Below are 16,910 nucleotides of genomic sequence, written 5' to 3' on the forward strand. Positions count from 1 at the left end.
GCAGTTGAGGCCACTTGTTTTCTCCCAGATTTAAAGACTTTCTAGCTAATAAATTTTACTGATTCCCAGATTGTGACTACTCAGAAGATCAACAGTTGAAGCCACTTGTTTTCCTCCCAGAATTGAAGATTTTCTGTCCAGTAAACTTGATTTCCAGACTAGGACTACTCCAGAATATCAGTAATTGAGACCAATTGTTTTCCTCCTAGTTTTGAAGATTTTCTGGCCAGTAAGCTCTATAACAGGTTTGCATGACAAATTGTTTGATGACACAGCACAATGTTATCTAATGAAAAGTTACTAATGACACATTTTTTTTAATAATTCAAGATAATTAGTTCTAAATTATAAATTTAAACTTATATTTAATCTTTGAATGAAAAAAGGGCTTTTAATTAGTTATCTACCTCCTTAATTGAATATTAATTAAATAAAGATAAATAAAATAAAGTAATTTCAGTTTAAAATATCATTTTCGTCCGGCTTCGATTTATTTTGGTTATTATATTTTCAACGTTTCTTTTAGTTCATATACTTTTAACTTTGTTCATTTTAGTCTATATAATTTTAGAGGGTTTATTTTTGACTAATTTATTTCAAAATGTTATCATATAATTTCACTCGATAAAATTTTTAGAAAGTAGTTATTGATTTTGTAAATAAGAATTAAAAATGTCTCATTTTAAAATTACCATGATTAAATGAAATATATGGAGCAAAGGGGAGAGTAGAGAGCCGAAAATAGTATTTAAATATACAATCTTATAAGTTTGACGAAAATAGAAAATAAAAGCTCAGAAATAAAAAAGGAAACAGAAATTTAGATTCAATTAATTATTAAAAGAAATTGGGTAGTCTGGTCTCAACTCAACTGAGGTCCACGTCACCAACTGTGGAACCGTCCTCTGATCAAATTCGAAAGAGAGATTAGCCCTCACGCATTTAAAGCGCGTGGCGCGTGTGGCGAAAACAATTTTCTTTTCTTTTTTATTATTATTTTTTTAAATTTCGATCGGATAACTAAAAAATTCAATAAATAAATAAAATAAAAAGTTACACGTGGCTTATGTGTGCGAAGTGGCAATATTCCATCGAAAAACGACCCTGCTGCCCTTTGCCTTGCTGGCGTCGACCAATCACAGCCGTCCGATTCGCTTCCCATTCCAATTATTTAACGGAGTTAGGCAGCGGCCCCCTGCAATCTCAGCCGTCCATTTCCCCTCCCAAGCAGGTTTTGCGTGAAAGTGTCAAATTCCCCCATTTTTCTTTTTTTTTTTTTATCTCTCTCATTTTTTTCTTTTTTAAAATTAAAAAGAAAAAAAAAGTAAAAGAAAGAGATTAGATTAAAAGCACATAAAAGCACACAAAATAGACACCAAGAAAAGAGAGAGAGGACTTTGCTGTGGAGTTTCATCGGAAGTTCGCCGGCGTTTAGGTCGGTTTCCGGCGGAGGGTGGATTCGACTGAGGAGGTGGTGAGGAATCACGATTTGTTCCGGTAAGTTCGAGAGAGAGAGAGTTTGATTTCATGATTGAGACGCATGATCATGGAGAAAACCAGAGAAGCGAGGAGTTCGTCGAGTACAGTCGCCGCAAATGGATCCTCACGGCGACGTAGTAGAGCTACGGTCTTTCGAGATTTACCTGGTATGAACTTCGATTTTCGTTTATTTGTGTTTTGTTGTGTGATTCTTGATGATTCTTTTCGGTTTAGGTTCATGCGGATGCTTGTTTAACTTGTTGCAGAGGAAGGTCAGGTGGAGTTGCAGGAGACGGTGCGGTTAAGGGATAAAGGTGCAGGGAAGAGGGATCGGGATCGAGAGTTTGCGAGTCGGAGCAAGCGGAGGAGGGGAGGGGCTAATAGAGAAGAAGAAGTGGAGGAAGATGAAGGTGGCGATACGAGTGCTGAAGATGTGGTTGTTGATGGAGGAGATAGTGATGAGGTTGAAGACGGTGGCGGTGTTTCGAGGATTCTTTCTTCTGCTACCGCTTCTTCAGCTTCGAATCAGAACCTGAGGATGAACTCTCTTCCGCCAAGAGTTGCGAAGCAACAATGGAAGGTTGTTGACGACGCGATGATTGGTGTTCCAGTTCCGAGAAAGGCTCGCACAGGTATAAAGCGAGGAAAGTAAAAGAATAAAACGATTGGTTTCTTATATGTTGTTTATGGAATCATGCTCTGTTTCACGAGTGATGGTGAAGTTGTTCTTAATTTCTCTCTACAGCTTCTGTCAAAAGATCACATGATTGCACGGTTTCAGGAAATAGTGGTGTTGGTGGAGCAGGCGAAGACATTGCAGACGACCCGAGCCATCGGAACCCGTCCGATTCTCCGGCGAGGTCATCTGCTGAGGTTGTTTCGCCTTCAATTTTTGCTAAGAAGAAGATGGTTAGCTCCTCACTTTTATTTTTATCTTGATATTCTCGCATGTAATCATTGTTCAATACATCTATATTTTTTTTAACATCGGTGTGATTTCTTCCTCTCTTTTGAATTTTCAGAAACCAACTGGACCAAAGACTCGAACAATGAAAGCGTCTAAAGATTCTTCTCCATCTACCGAGGGGGATATTGAGATTGAGATCGCTGAGGTTCTGTTCGGGCTAAAGAAACAACCCCAGTGCTCCAGAAAACAAGAAATTACTGCGAAGCCATCATCGAACCAAGAAACAGAGAACTCCAGTGCTCTTCGTGAGGGTACCAAATCTCCAGTTACATCTACAACGGCAAACTCTGCCCAAACTTCCTTCCAAAAATCTGTTTCACTTCAGAAGAATGGTGCTATCTCTGATTTGTTACTTAATGTTGGTGGGTATTTTAAAAATACATGAGCTAAAGCAAATATTTCCGAATAGAACTTTTATAGCCTTCTCTTCTCCGGTTATCCCTTACTGATAATGTCCATTTTTCGTTCTATTTGCCATTTCCAGCTGTGGAGAAGAATAAATCGGAGCATGATAGTTCGTCTCCTCTGGCACGGAGCGATTCGATGGCTGGTGCGGCTAAAGGCGAATCCGAGCAACATGCAGGGATTGAAGGAGCATCTGATTTTGGTATGAATCTAGGTTCCCATGGATGTCAAACTGTGGTAACTAAGCCGGAGGAAAGTAAACTTACAAAGGAATTTTTCACTGGTGGAGATGAAAATCCGGGGAGCAAGAAAACTGTGTCGACACAAGACGATTTACCTTCATGCATTAAAGGGGATGTTGGCCCTGAAGATTCACCACCATCTAAATCGTAAGCAACGATATAAGATTTTCATTTTCATCCATCGTTCCTGAAATAACTAATGTCAATATAATTTTGTGTGCGTTCGCAGGATTCCAGAGGCTGAGACCCAGAAAGAAGAGAAATTCAAATTTGATTTGATGGTCAGGGTTTGCAAATTTTTTTAATTTCAATTTTGAATTCACCTGATTTTTTAGTATGAAGTTTCTAAAAAGTGCATTTGTTGAACAGGCTCCTCCGACATCTCCAGAAAGGGATGGTTTGACAGACATGGTATTGGATATTAAACCTTTGAGTCTGGGACTAGAAATGGTTCGTAAGATTTTTGCTGCATGCTTGGTTTTATTCTTTTAGAAGTTTTGATTAATGGGTTTCTTTTTCTTGCCTTTCTTTTGGAAATCTGGTGCAGGGGAAAGGGACTTCACATAAGGTTGAAAATGAAGTAGAAGGATTTAAGGAAAAAGAAAAAGTGATCGATGAAGTTAGAGATAAGGTGGTGTCAAGTGGGAAAAAATTTGATTTCTTCAAGCTAGATTTGGAGAGACCACAATTAGACAGCAATAGCCTCACAATGCAAGAACAGAGTCAAAAGCAGCAGCATAAAGGAGCCGCCGGCACAGTTGAAAAAAATGGTATTCATCATTTCATTTTGAAACTGTGTTCAAATTTGTTGATTAAAATACAATTCTATGCCGAACTGTCATCTCAACTGTCATGATAATTGTTTTTTCCCCCAGAACCATCCACTTCAGTGCGCTTGCCCATTACTTTGGGTGGCTGGCCAACTGCTGAAATTCCTCCTGTCGGGTAAGAAACCATTTCTTTAGAACTATATGCTTGAGCAAATTACTTGGTTATGTGTATTTTGTTGAAAGAAATTTTCCTGTTCACACTAAAGTTTGACGTGTTCCTTTTTCCTCCTTGCAATACAGGTACATGCCACCCTTTCGGACAATGCTATCCGTGGACAGCGGTGACAAATCATCCAGCAAACTACAGGTACTTTTTCTGGGTTTTCTAACTCTGAATTCCACCTGTGGATTTAATCAACAACTGAATTTGCTGTTGTGTGTTCAAAAATCTTGCAGCATCCGAATTTCATTCTCTCGCACCCTCGGTCAAAGAGATGCTTGACCCATTACGACATTGCTCGAAACATTTACTTACACCAGCAATTCACAAAGACGAACTATTTCCACCCAGCAGCTGATGCTTCTACATCTCTTGCAGAGGCTAAGCTTAAAAACTTGTCCTCAAAAGAAGGCATAAGTTTGGGTAATCCATTGCACAGACATCTTTTGGATATGAACCTAAATACTGCGCAAGCTGAAGGCGACTTTCCGGGCAATGTGGTAAATGATAAAAGCCCCGAGGCTGCGAATTTTGCCGATATGGCTAAAAGTAAGCAGCTTGTATTTCAGCAGAGGCCCGGACCATCTTTTGGCAACTCAATGGTATGATTTTCTTGACTACTTTTCTGCATAGAATTTCTGTATTTTGTATATCTTCCGGTTGATCGGATAATATTGTTCTCAAACTGCCGAATCAGTTGATAACAGCAAAAAATTTATTCTCTCTCTCTTTCCTTTCCACTGCAGCCTGGTTCTGGATTCATATTCCCTATCAGTCAGCATCAAGCATCGATAGCAGCCACAGCAAATCAATCTGGGACCACCAAATCTTCTAATCAATCAACATCACTGTTCAGTAATCCAGAAGCTGGAACACTTGTGAGCTTTCCAGCATTACCTGCAGTATCTAGTAACATGAGCTACAGTCATCCGAATATGGTTTCGATTGAAGCTCCATATTTGGCAAAACTTCAGAACAACGGCTATCCATTCACCTTCTCTACTCCTGCTGGAACAAGCACAACATATAGAGCAAACAGTGCACAACCCTTGCCTCTTTTCAATGGATCCTTCTATCCATCTCAGCTGTTCCATCCATCCCAGATTCAGCCAGCACAAACTCAATCGCATCACCAATCAAGTAGCTCCCATAAACAACCACAAGCCCAGCAGCAGCAATGGAGTGTGCATGTGCCTGGGAACAATCTAGTGCCATCAAATGCTATGCAAGTAAAACAGTCGACCGAACAGCATTTGCCACTGTCTAATCAATCCCGGAAGCATGATGGTGAGACTGGTGGAGAAGACACTGCTGCCCTTTCCGACAAACGGGTAGCTCCAGTTCAGAAAAATACTTATGGTCAAAACTTCATTTTACCTGTTCAGGCACTGGGTTTCACCTTGATGCCATCTGCAACAATGAACAATGCCAATGGTGGAAATAACGGTGAGAAGAAACAGTCTCATCCACAGAATTTGAAGAACACAGTTGCCCTAGTTCCTTCTCAGGGACTCACAATGTCCTTTGCTTCATATAATGGAAACGGTACCCCATCGAACCTGAACTTCACGCCAATCGCACAAAATGCGACGGTCTATCAGAATCTTCCTGATATGCAGAGGGCAGGATTTCAGGTAGCACCTGCACCCCAAGCTACAAAACAGAAGAGTCACCAGAGTTCAGAAGGACGGAATGGAGTTGTTCTGTCCGGTTCCAACGATAGGAACAATGGAAATTCTGCAAAGCCTTCTTCAACTTCAGGGCAGACCCTAGTTTTCAGTAATTCTGGAAGGACTCTCAACTTCATGACATCTTCTGCCCCTGTAAACTGGCCTTCCCCCTCCACCAAATCTGCTGCCTTAACAACAAACCGATCTGCTGCTAGTTCGTCGGGTAACCAACAACAGCAACCACTGCTCCAGCTTCCACAGCAGCACATATTGCAACAGCAACAGGCAACCATGATGTCTCGAACTAAAGTACCAGCTAATAATAGCTTGCCCTCATCGGTCGGGCCCAAGTTTCCTTATAATGCCCCTCCTGGCTTCTCGCAACCATTGATGCATTGCGATGATTCTGCGCAGAAGAACTCGGGAAGAATGGTGGCTTCCGTCGTCCCTATGACGTCTCTCCATCTTGCTTCCTCCCCTGCCGTCTCTAAGAACTCTCCCCAGCAAAAAGGAAGCACTCCTCAAGGCCAGACCCAGATATCGTTTGGGGGAGATTTCAAGCCAGCTTTTACACAGATGCAACACATTCCAACTAGCAGTCACTCTCCATCCAGCAGTGGAAAATTAAGAAACACAGGCAGTAAAACCAGTTCATCGGTTGCTCCCCCGCAACCAAAGCAGGATGAAAGCTCATCGACTGGAGGTGGCCAGAAGTCATCTCCCGTCTGTGGTCGAAATGTGCCTTCAATCTTGAACACATGCCCTAGTCATCTCTCAGAACTAAAATACTAGACCCGTTTTTGTTCCAGCAGCTTAGAAAGACTAACATGAAGTTCAATTAATTCCAGCTCCTCCCCATTTAGATGTTTTGATGGATGATCCCAATTCCCAACTCTATAAGTGGCCTTCTCAATACCACTATCTGATACACTAATGGAAGAAGATGAATCAGATACGGGAAGCAAACTTATGGATTTCCAAGGAGCTCAAACCACAATGCTTTCGTCTTTTGACTTGCCAAAAGACAACAAAGAATCATCGGAGTCCTTCATCCCGGGAATCGAAGGCTTGAATTCGCCAAAACCATGTCGAGGATCATAATGACAAATGGGCATGGATTTTTGTTGATCAGTCATAAAATTTCAAGCTTTAACTTTAGTGACTATAATTTGGTTGGTAGGTTATGTATATTGTAAGTCATTGCATATTAGTAGGGCCAATTTTTTGGTTTATATATTTAGTGCTAGACAGACTTGTGAATATGATGATATTATACTTGGAAAAAACACTGTATTCATTCTTTTTATTTCTCCATTCTAAGTTCTTGTACGCAACAGGGAAGAGAAGATAGATATCTGAAGGGAGAGAAGAAAAAACAAAGACGAAGAAGAATCGTGGTGAGCAAACTTTTGAACTTGATGCTATTTTTTTTTTTTTTTGGTGTCAGTTTCAGTTGTGAAAATAATACAGTTTGATGCACTAAGAAAAGGAGGAAAATTATTAGACAAAGCACATGGAAGAAAGGAGATTGCAGAGTTTCAAAATTTCATTTCCTGTAGGAAAGGTTACAACTTTCTGTCTACTTTTATTTGGTAATCAGATGGGTGATCTAATAATTTGATGCCAGAATTAATAGCTCAACTCTTAAATATCAATTCAAGTTGATTGAAAAAAGGTATCTATTTTAGATTTGAGTTCTCACTCCAATAGCTTTCAGATTTGAAATTGAAACTATCAATTTTAGGCTCCTAGTCCTTAACTAGAATTAATGCTACTTTTAATCTTTTCTAAAAACCATAATGTTATTTTAAAGTGCAATAAATAGTGTCCATTCAGACTTTTTGGGCATATTCATGCTTGTAAGTCGTGAATAACTTGCTAACCACCAAGTCTCGCGTTGAACTTCAACTACTCTTTAGACTCAATTTCCACCAAGTCTCGCGTTGAACTTCAACTACTCTTTAGACTCAATTTAATTGTTCGGATTGTAAATTTATTCAACCAAAATAGCTTTTGTTAAATAATAAACTCAACGTAATCTAACCATGTACTCTAAAACATATATTGTCTAATATTGAATCAAGATTTGTTGGTGTTTATTTATATGGTGAAAAAATAATACTCTTACCTTGGCCAAAAAAAAAAACACCCCAAAAACTTAAAAAAAAATTGTTTTTAAAAGTCGTGGTTGAATAAATAATTATAATAATCCATAAAGAATGATTGAATCAAATAAAATTAAGGTAAATTTAACTATATATAATTTTTCTAGTGAATGAAAGAAATAATTTTAATATTAATAATAAGTTCGAGTTAGTTCGGTTCAACCCAAACATATGCTAGGTAAACTCTTGAACCAACCCAACTAAGAAGGTTGAACCGAACTAATTAAGAATTTTCATTTATTGAACTCAACTTTGGGTCAATCGATTTTTTTCATGTCATCGAATTTTTTTCACTCCTAATAAGGTCAAATTTGAGATTGACTATTTACCCATGAAGTGACCTTGGCATTGGACTAAATTGAAAATGGTTCGGAGTATTTTGGACCAAAATGTAAAATTAACCAAAAAGAAGAATATTCAACAATAAAAAGGATAAAATTGTATTCCAGTTTAAACATCATTAATTTCAAAACAAAAAGGAAAAACCAATCTCCTTCTTCTCTCCCTTTGGCTATTTTCTACTTGTGAAGAATGGAAGTTAAAGCTTGTCTAATGTCTTCTTTGGCTTGTCTATCAAATGGATCTTCACCAATATAGAGATCTAGAATGGCTCTACACAGTAGTTGGCTTTGGATGCTTCCCACTTCCTTCCCGTCAACTGCAAAAAAAAAAAAAAAAAATTAGTATTAAAGTCAAAACAAACCAAATTTCATTCCATATTAAGATGGTTGGTTGGCCAATGCATGGAGCTGATGAGTGAATCCTCTCTCTCATCTTCTCTACTGCCTTTTCTTTCTCCAGAAATAATGTATAGGATCATTCATTGGACTAAAAAGGAATCGGGATCTCACTGATTGTGCGGAGGACGTGGCCTCGTTCTTTTGAGAGATCGATCACGGATCCTCGAGGTATTTTATACTCATCTTTGAATTGGGAAGTGAATCTGCAAAGAAACAAGCTATAAGGATTCAAGAGGAGTAGGGTATAGAGTGTGTGACTTTTCCATGACATGGAGACGAGGCAAATAATAACTTCTTTAAGTCATGAAATGACTCACTTGTGTAGCAATTCTTTGTTGTCTGGACCCCCGAACTTTTGGAGTCGGTTTCCTACCGACTCTTCGAAAGCGCTACGAACAGATCGGATGCTCAGCTTGCCGTAGACTATCTGAAGTCTAACAGTCATGCAGATATCGCCTTCCATGACATCTTTGTCAAAGTCCTTTTCTTGAAGTTCAGATGCAGGGAGATTTCCATACTTCTCACCCAGTGATTCGTTTACGTCGTCATTGTCGGCGTAGACACCTACAGGAATAGACAGACATTCATTTGAATAACTTAACTTGGAAAATATTTCAACATCTCAAAAACAGAAAATCATATTGACCATTCCATAATGGATTTCAAAATAACAAAGATTGTAACTCGTGAATCACGGCAAATCTCGACCACCCCCTACTTCCTTCATCTTCTACTCAATTTAAGTTCGTTCCATTGTTGTTCCAGATGTCATAAAACGTTCGAATTCCTATAGACACTTTAGTAGATGACAATTCACTAAAGAAACTTGATAGTTGTTCATACAGAGCTAGAACTATTAGATGTTGAGAATGGTATCATTCATTAAAAGTGAAGTTTTCACAAATTTGAATTCTATGCTCAGTTCATTTCTGGCTTATATTGAAGCCCAAATGACTTCCTATAGAGTTAGAGAGATAGTCAAGCTACAGCTTATTATCTTAGTCATCAAGAAGATGTTCTGATTGACAAACTAGAATTTTCCCCATTAGCCATGAACTTCAGCTGAAGTGTATCAAAGTACTCTCACTTTTGTAAAGAAATGTTATCCGATAAAATACTACAGTAGAATTAGTTTGTCTTCGAGATGGCCGTGAATACCGAGTGAATTGGAATCAAGAACTCTTTGAATATATGAACCCCTAATTCACAAATACTTAAACTCTCAAATAGATTTGATTTCAACTCTAACGTCTAGGTTAGACATGCAAAACTCTTGACACAAGAACATGTTCCTTACCCAAAGTTGAACACTCCACAAGATAGGAGGATCATTGGTACTTGAATGTTCTTGCACGCAACTCAAAGAAACGTGGAATTACAAAGGTTCAAGAAGAAGCTCAAGGCTAAAATTAACTCATCGAGATTGATGTGTCCAAAACAACTTGATGGCAAAGCTTTAGATAGCTTTGCAACTAAACTCTAAATGCCTGAGATACCCCTACTCAAAATGCTCTAAAAGGACAAAAAATTAGGAAGCAATAAAATTTCATCAGAACTATATATGATTTGAAGTCCTATCGCGGTTCATATTATATAGATTGTTTTCAAAACAATCTTCTGTTTTTTGAAAACAAAAACTCAGTGAAAGCATATTTGAATACTTGTTCTGTAGAAGTTATTTTCTTTGGTTTTCTTCAGTTTGTTTGATCTGTTCTTGAGAATTGAAGATGTTACACACCTTTCAAACTCAAATCATACTTTCAAGTGGAAAATGACACAAAACTTTACTGATTGCTATTTGTATTTGGGAGGGGAAAAGAAACTTTCTAGAAACATTGTCCGAAAGCCCTAGAACGATTAGATTACTGATTGTTACTATTTTCAACAGTAGTGAGAATCTTCCTAATCTGAAAATCCAAACAACGAATTATCGAATGCACAAATTCAACATTCAATCAGAGAGAAAAAATAACAGAGCGAAATTGGAAGTAGAAAGGTCCCCTGAAAGTTTGATTGTGGATACGATACCAAATGCATAGACATTGATGTTCTTGAGTCCCAAAATGGCCTTTCTCCGCAACCCAATTCCGAGAAGCTGCTGGGAATCGCCGATGACAGACGGAAATGACAATCCGGTCTTCGAGTCGACGACGGAAGAGGCGGCCGAATTATCCGCCACAGAGAGAGAAGCCCACGGCGGCGACGAATGGTTTGGGAACAGCAGATTCAATGCGGTTTCGAGAAGCGGAGGTTGTGGACTCGTCGAGTTTCTAGTAGCAGCAGCGAATCCGGCTACCGCCGCAGCTCCGGCGGCGGCGGCGGCGGCGTAGGAGGAGCGGCGGAAGCTATGACGGGGAGGCTTCGGTGGCTGAGGAAACGAGAATGGGAAGCGGAGAGAGACCATTTTTTCTTCTATTTATTTTTGGCGGTTTGACACGTAATACTAAATGGTGTCTTTTTTGGCGAAGAAAGAAACCAAACAAATTATAAAAGTTATATATATATATATATATATATATATATATATATATATATATATATGTTGAATTGGGTGATTATTCCAGATGGCTGCGTTCTACGTTCCGATAGAATTGAGGCTCGGGATCATCTTTTCTTTGAATGTATGTTTATCAAATTTGTCTATGATGGTATGAAATGAATGCATTGGCAAGTTCCTCGCATTGTATTCTCCTATAAGATACAAAGCTAGTGTGGTTATGGTATATTAGAAAAAGTCGTTGACCTAGACTTGGAGTAGGAAGAATTGTTTAGGCCGCCTCTATATCTTGTTTTTAGAGAGAACGTAATTCCAAAATTCATAGAAGTGTCTCTCATTCAAGTCTAATTATTTTATATCTTGTTCAAATGAATATTTATACTCGTTCTACCACTTGGCTAGATAGCGTTCATTATATCCCAATTATTAATACGATGGACTTGAAATTTATTTTTATAATTAGGTTGATTTTTTTTCTCTATTATGCTATATGTCATGTTTACGTTGTTTGTCTGCTTTGGTTACATAGTGGCGTCTTTCTGCTTTTTTATCAACCGTCGGATCATTTTTCCTTGTAATATTCACACAAAAAAAAGAACAAATTAATTAATGGTAGAAGAAACCAGAATGGTGTCTACGTGGTATGCACGTGCGTTGAGTTGAGAAAAATGGGCTTACCATAGGCCCAAAGTCTAATAGCCCAGGACCAAAGTCAACAGGACTGGCCCATTTAAAAGAAAAATTGCCATGAAGGAGCTTTCGATGAAAAATAAGTAACACATAAAGCTAAATTTTTGGGATTTAAGCATAACTAACCTAGTGTCTAAAAATATTTACAAAAAAAAAAAAAAAAAAACACAAAATACATACACAACAAATCTAAATTCTAACGTCTCACATTCTTATCTTCACTCTCTTTTTTTTACTCTCTTTTTTTCATTTTTTTATCAATAATGACATGATATGGAATTTTTTATTTACAAAAAATTAGAGGTATAAGAGTTTTGAACCTCTATCATCGAGAGAATGAATAGATGTCAACCATAGTTTGGCACGAATCTTATTTTATTTAAAAAGAAACCATAGTTGAATTGATTTTGATTTAGAATTGAAAGAAAACCTAAAATTGAGGGGCTTAAAAGGACTATATTTAAGTTTTTGTAATACCATTGCTAATGTAGTAATTGGTGATGCATTTAAGAAAGTTCTTCCAAACTCCAACTTAAAGCTTTGATTCTCAATCCACAATGAACATGTGGCTTACCGTTTCCATCCCATCGTGCCCTTCAAACCTTGGGTCAGGGCAATGTAAGTTATAAATGTTGACAGTCAAATCAACTTTCAACGTTTACTACAATTCCGTTATGTACATAACAAGAGCTGTAAATTGTGGGGATGCTGAAATTCTTGTGTCTTGTGAAGAATTCTACACCGTAAAAACAAATGTCCAGAGAAGGATAAAAAAAAAGGTGTTTCCAACAACATTTTCTAGTTTTTACATTACAATAGGTGACAAAGATTCATTTTATCAGATATATATAAGTTGAGAATCAGATGACGATAACCTCTCTATCCCCAAGTTTTAGCACTTGATAATTCCTCTTCATCAACCTCCATTTCTCTTGAGCTAATCATACTCTAGTTCGTCTGGAGTCACTGGCCTTTTAAGCGGGATGATCGACTTCTTCTCAACGTCCCGGGATAATGCTTTCCTCATATCTGAGTACAAACCAGAATAAAGTTAATTAAGAGCAGAGCAAAGAGCGTGTAAAGAAGACATCACCCTCTTGGGTAAGGTAGACTCACCTAATCCATCTTCTTCCCCTGAATAATAACGTAGAACGCGCCGATAGATAACATAGTCAAGCTGGTCGAGGGAAGGGAGCAAAAAAAAGACAAAAAAGTCCAAGATAAGTATATTACTTTGCTCCAAATGAAGATAGAAAAGTGATTTCAACAGGGGAACTAAAACACAACTGAACATCAAAAATTCAAAATAAAAGGTTTGCATAAGCAGTATGGGTTTGATGAGAAGAAAGACGACCAGAAACCTAACTGGAATCTCGGTGCCATAGATAACACTAAACCACTCAGGGACATTCCTCACATCTTTCTCTACTTTTCTACTGAATAGTTGTCTTCAAACCAGCATTCACAGAATAAAATTCTAGATGGTAACTTTAAATTCTGCATATAATAAGATATATGTTTCATAACAAATATATTGAACCTAATGAACAATCCTTGGGTTATGTTCCAATAATTAAATGGAGAACCATCAGAAGATTCAGAACTACAAACCCTATGAAGATCCACAGGTACAAGGGTATGATGATTAGTACTAGGTGGGGATAGCTCATCTCCCCTCTTTTACATTCCTCTTTTGATAATGAGATTGCTCCTTGGTTTTTTATTACTGTTCTTTTTTTTTTATTTTTTTGAAAAAGGGACCATAATACTGCAACATAAATGCCTGGCAGACACGTCATTTATCACCATCTGATCCATGAACTGTTATTTCAATTTTCAATATCTTTCCATTATCAACTATCTGGAGTGAAAAAATAACACGTGTCTCATTTTCTCATACCAAGTAAGCCCTTGAAATGAGGAATTTCCAGTGATGTTCAATATTGACTTTTGACTGACATCTTCAGACAGGTATAAAAGTTATTAGGCAACTCTTAGAATGATCAATAATGAACAACTAGCGAGATAATAATGAACTTCAATGTAGAGAAGCTACTAAAGCACGATCAAGTAATCCATTTGCAGAAATGCCAAAAACTAAAGGACGGGGAGCAAGATCATAAGAAGGGCACAGGAATGTATGCTTAATTCCAGAAGGGATTATCAAAGTCCTAAAATGAACAGGAAAAAACTTTCTTTCTTCAAATCTTATTATATTATTAGAAATGGGATCTTAGAAATAGAAACTACATAACATTTGGAAGGACTCCACAAGGAGGTCATTTAATAGGTGGAATAAACCTGATATCACTAGCAGAAGTTGAAATGGAATAGCAGTTTAACCTTAAATGAATGTGAACTAGAAGATATAAAAAGTACAATGGTATTAGATCTCAAAGAGGGATAGGCTTCCATATCACTTACCTTTACTGACGATAACTACTTGTCTCCATAGATCAAAGGCTAAAACCGTTTGGGTGAACACTACTGGGTTCATTGTACATAACTTTTGGTTCCACGGGGAGGAAAGAGACAAATTATGTTTGGGACCTGACCTTACTGTTTCTGTAACCTCTACTTAAAGTAGTATGAATAGTATGTTTTGTAAATATAATCTTTCTTATGAATGGTATGTTTTGTAAATATAATCTTTCTTTGACTCAAGTCATCAGGAGGAAACGTTTTGTATCCCTGAACATTTCATTACTTCAACAGGTACAGCTTCAACAAAACTGAAGTATTAAAAAAAGGTTTTTAGCACTAAAGTATCATAAGAAATAATTTCATTGATGTATAAAATTTGAAAAGGGAAAACGTGTACCCAGTCTAAGGAGTTACAAAAAAACTTTCTCCAATTGGAGTGTTTAAGCTATAGAAATGAAACATGGGAGACAATTTACACTAAGAGATGACCAAAGAAACTATAGCTTCAGAAAAATGATCATAAGAGAGCTCTAAAGTATCACAGTATCAGCATTTGGCAATTCCATTAGCCTAGTTTCTTTTGATGAAAAGAACAGAGGAAATAATACAAGAGACCAACATGGATTGAACCATGTCAAAGATTGAACTACGTCAAATTTCTAAAACAGCATCAAAATTGATCTGAGCAGTTAAAATTTTGAACTCCATAGAAGAGAGATTCTACCTTTTCATACATCTTGATTGCAGGGGTGTTCGATGCCCTCACAAAAAGATCAACAAAATAAGCTTTATCGCTGCAAAAAAAATAAAAAAATAAAAAAAAAGAAAAGAGAGAGGCTCCTCATTAATATAGAGCTCAAACAAAAAGAAAAACCAATTTAAACATTATTTTCATACCAAAACTATCCCTTATCAAGGTTTCATTATACTACCATCTTACATCTTACACCTTGTTTTGCATAAATTTTTTTTTCTCAGATATATAATTATATTAAAGTCCATCTTACATCTTGTCACTAATATCCTCAAGCAGATTCATAAGCTTTTTAGCTAATTGTTGTCTGCGATATTCCGGAGCAACAGTTACGGCAGTTACATGACCATGCCATGACTCGCCTTGCCCCTCGACTTTTCCCATGACTGCAATGGCAAATCATAAAAAACCAACTAATTATAAACAGCGTGAAATAAAGGTCAAAATATTACCGCAAGCTTTTGAATAAACTCAATTGTGTTCTCTTATAATGTGGTTCCTACTACGAAAGACCCAGAACGTTGTTCTTACTTAATTTAGTGTCAAGGAAAATAAAATAGATGTTCTGTATTCAGAGGGTGCATTGACAGTTCAGTGATAATAATGAACATGAGAAGTCAACAACTACAATTAATTGGCTCCTTAAACTTCGGATAATTTCATAATTTTTTGGCTCTCAAACTCAACAGAATTGATGATTCCATTCAAATTATAATTTATTCTTTATGCGTCATGTGTGCGTGCTTTATACCATCTAATCAACTAACTCCACACCCACGTTCCAACCCAAAAATAGAGCTCCAAACACTTAATTCTACTGTTCTAACCATTAATGCATATTATAAGAAATGAAAAGATTTAAGAAGCCACCAAATAAAATTTGAGGCAATGGGTGCTTCAGTTTGTTCAATTCTTCGGCCTAGAGTAAAATAACTAACAATGGAACTAATAATCCAAGCAAGAAGAAAGAGAACACATAACATTCTGCCCAACAACGGTAAAAACAAACTAATGGCGAGACGCAGTGACTCACTGTAACCCATTATGCGGCTCCCAGGGGCCTCCGCGACATGGAAGTAATCGGGCCATCTTGCCAAGTAGGTCATGTAGAATGACATATTGAACTGCAAAAAAAAAAAAAAAAAAAAAAAAAAAAAAAACCGAAGAATATTGAATCAGAACCGAATCAGCGTGAGATACAGAGAACCGAAACATGAATCTGAAATCAGAAGAATTGGAACAGAAATGGAGGCGCTTACAGTTTCAGTGAGGTGATCGAGATTGACGGAAGTGAAACGAAGAAGATCATTGCAGCAAAATCTTCGCAACGTCGTCATCGTTTTCTCTCGCTCTCGGTTTCTGTCTTCGGTTCTTGCCTTTCTTCTTCTCGCTTCTGCACTCAATTGTTGAAATGGGCCAAAAGCCCAGAATAGGAGCTGAAATTACCTTCTCATCCTCCTATTTTGTTCCCTCTGCTTCTACTTCACATCCCAAAATAGGACCCTCTATTTTCAAAAGTTCCGTTCAACTAAAAGAAAGTGACTATTTTTGTATTTAATTTTATTTTTAATCTTATTTTCAATACAATACTATATTTAATCTATTTTTTCAAATGTAACAATGAATTTATACTAAAAATTTATCTGTGAAAAATTTTAAAAATAAATATTAAAATAGTCGTCTTTTAAAAATATAAAAACTAAAATGAATAATTTAAAAATATAGAGACAAAAATGAAATAAGGTTCAAAACAACGTAATAAAAATAAACTAAAATTAAAAATGTAAAGACTATTTTAACCAAATCATAACAAACTTTAAGTTAAAAAACACTATAAAAAAATTTAAAAAACACCTAGTTATTTTACTTTCACTAAAGTAATGATTT

The 16,910-nt window shown here is 37.0% G+C and overlaps 3 protein-coding genes across 4 annotated transcripts; 1 reads left to right on the forward strand and 2 right to left on the reverse strand.

The window, feature by feature from the left end:
• Positions 1 to 1,359: 1,359 nt before the first annotated feature.
• Positions 1,360 to 7,059, forward strand: LOC111018485 (protein TIME FOR COFFEE). 2 transcript variants are annotated; one of them, XM_022294590.2, is made up of 12 exons: positions 1,360 to 1,646; positions 1,746 to 2,111; positions 2,261 to 2,388; positions 2,502 to 2,808; positions 2,931 to 3,240; positions 3,323 to 3,374; positions 3,463 to 3,543; positions 3,641 to 3,863; positions 3,969 to 4,038; positions 4,164 to 4,230; positions 4,320 to 4,685; positions 4,830 to 7,059. In XM_022294590.2, exons 1-12 carry the CDS (start codon positions 1,541 to 1,543, stop codon positions 6,543 to 6,545), a joined length of 3,792 nt encoding a protein of 1,263 aa, XP_022150282.1. In that variant the 5' UTR covers positions 1,360 to 1,540; the 3' UTR covers positions 6,546 to 7,059. The 2 variants fall into 2 exon arrangements, with proteins under 2 accessions (XP_022150282.1, XP_022150281.1); XM_022294589.2 differs by having other exon boundaries at positions 1,361 to 1,646; positions 2,225 to 2,388.
• Positions 7,060 to 8,276: 1,217 nt separating this feature from the next.
• Positions 8,277 to 11,133, reverse strand: FAP1 (Chalcone-flavanone isomerase family protein). The gene is made up of 4 exons (XM_022294450.2): positions 10,687 to 11,133; positions 8,976 to 9,222; positions 8,770 to 8,861; positions 8,277 to 8,576 (listed from the first exon to the last, which is right to left on the reverse strand). The coding sequence occupies exons 1-4, from the start codon at positions 11,060 to 11,062 to the stop codon at positions 8,437 to 8,439; spliced, it is 855 nt and encodes a 284-aa protein (XP_022150142.2). The 5' UTR covers positions 11,063 to 11,133; the 3' UTR covers positions 8,277 to 8,436.
• A 1,344-nt stretch (positions 11,134 to 12,477) lies between these two features.
• On the reverse strand, positions 12,478 to 16,456 carry LOC111018408 (Acyl-CoA N-acyltransferases (NAT) superfamily protein). The gene is made up of 6 exons (XM_088128384.1): positions 16,283 to 16,456; positions 16,057 to 16,147; positions 15,277 to 15,409; positions 14,994 to 15,063; positions 12,962 to 13,022; positions 12,478 to 12,874 (listed from the first exon to the last, which is right to left on the reverse strand). The coding sequence occupies exons 1-6, from the start codon at positions 16,358 to 16,360 to the stop codon at positions 12,783 to 12,785; spliced, it is 525 nt and encodes a 174-aa protein (XP_087984510.1). The 5' UTR covers positions 16,361 to 16,456; the 3' UTR covers positions 12,478 to 12,782.
• Positions 16,457 to 16,910: the final 454 nt, after the last annotated feature.

Source organism: Momordica charantia (genome assembly GCF_013281855.1).
Source record: "Momordica charantia cultivar OHB3-1 chromosome 9 unlocalized genomic scaffold, Mcharantia_2.0 BLBB01000009.1, whole genome shotgun sequence".
Lineage (NCBI taxonomy): Eukaryota > Viridiplantae > Streptophyta > Magnoliopsida > Cucurbitales > Cucurbitaceae > Momordica > Momordica charantia.

Coding starts and splice junctions, on each gene's coding strand:
- LOC111018485 (XM_022294589.2), top strand. CDS start 1,541: ATGATCATGGAGAAAACCAGAGAAGCGAGGAGTTCGTCGAGTACAGTC. Junction 1,647..1,745: donor GGTCTTTCGAGATTTACCTG/GTATGAACTTCG, acceptor AACTTGTTGCAG/AGGAAGGTCAGGTGGAGTTG. Junction 3,864..3,968: donor CGGCACAGTTGAAAAAAATG/GTATTCATCATT, acceptor TTTTTCCCCCAG/AACCATCCACTTCAGTGCGC.
- FAP1 (XM_022294450.2), bottom strand. CDS start 11,062: ATGGTCTCTCTCCGCTTCCCATTCTCGTTTCCTCAGCCACCGAAGCCT. Junction 8,862..8,975: donor AACAAAGAATTGCTACACAA/GTGAGTCATTTC, acceptor GTTTCTTTGCAG/ATTCACTTCCCAATTCAAAG. Junction 8,577..8,769: donor CCACGTCCTCCGCACAATCA/GTGAGATCCCGA, acceptor TTTTTTTTGCAG/TTGACGGGAAGGAAGTGGGA.
- LOC111018408 (XM_088128384.1), bottom strand. CDS start 16,360: ATGACGACGTTGCGAAGATTTTGCTGCAATGATCTTCTTCGTTTCACT. Junction 16,148..16,282: donor TCGATCACCTCACTGAAACT/GTAAGCGCCTCC, acceptor TTTTTTTTGCAG/TTCAATATGTCATTCTACAT. Junction 15,064..15,276: donor GAGGATATTAGTGACAAGAT/GTAAGATGGACT, acceptor TTTTTTTTGCAG/CGATAAAGCTTATTTTGTTG.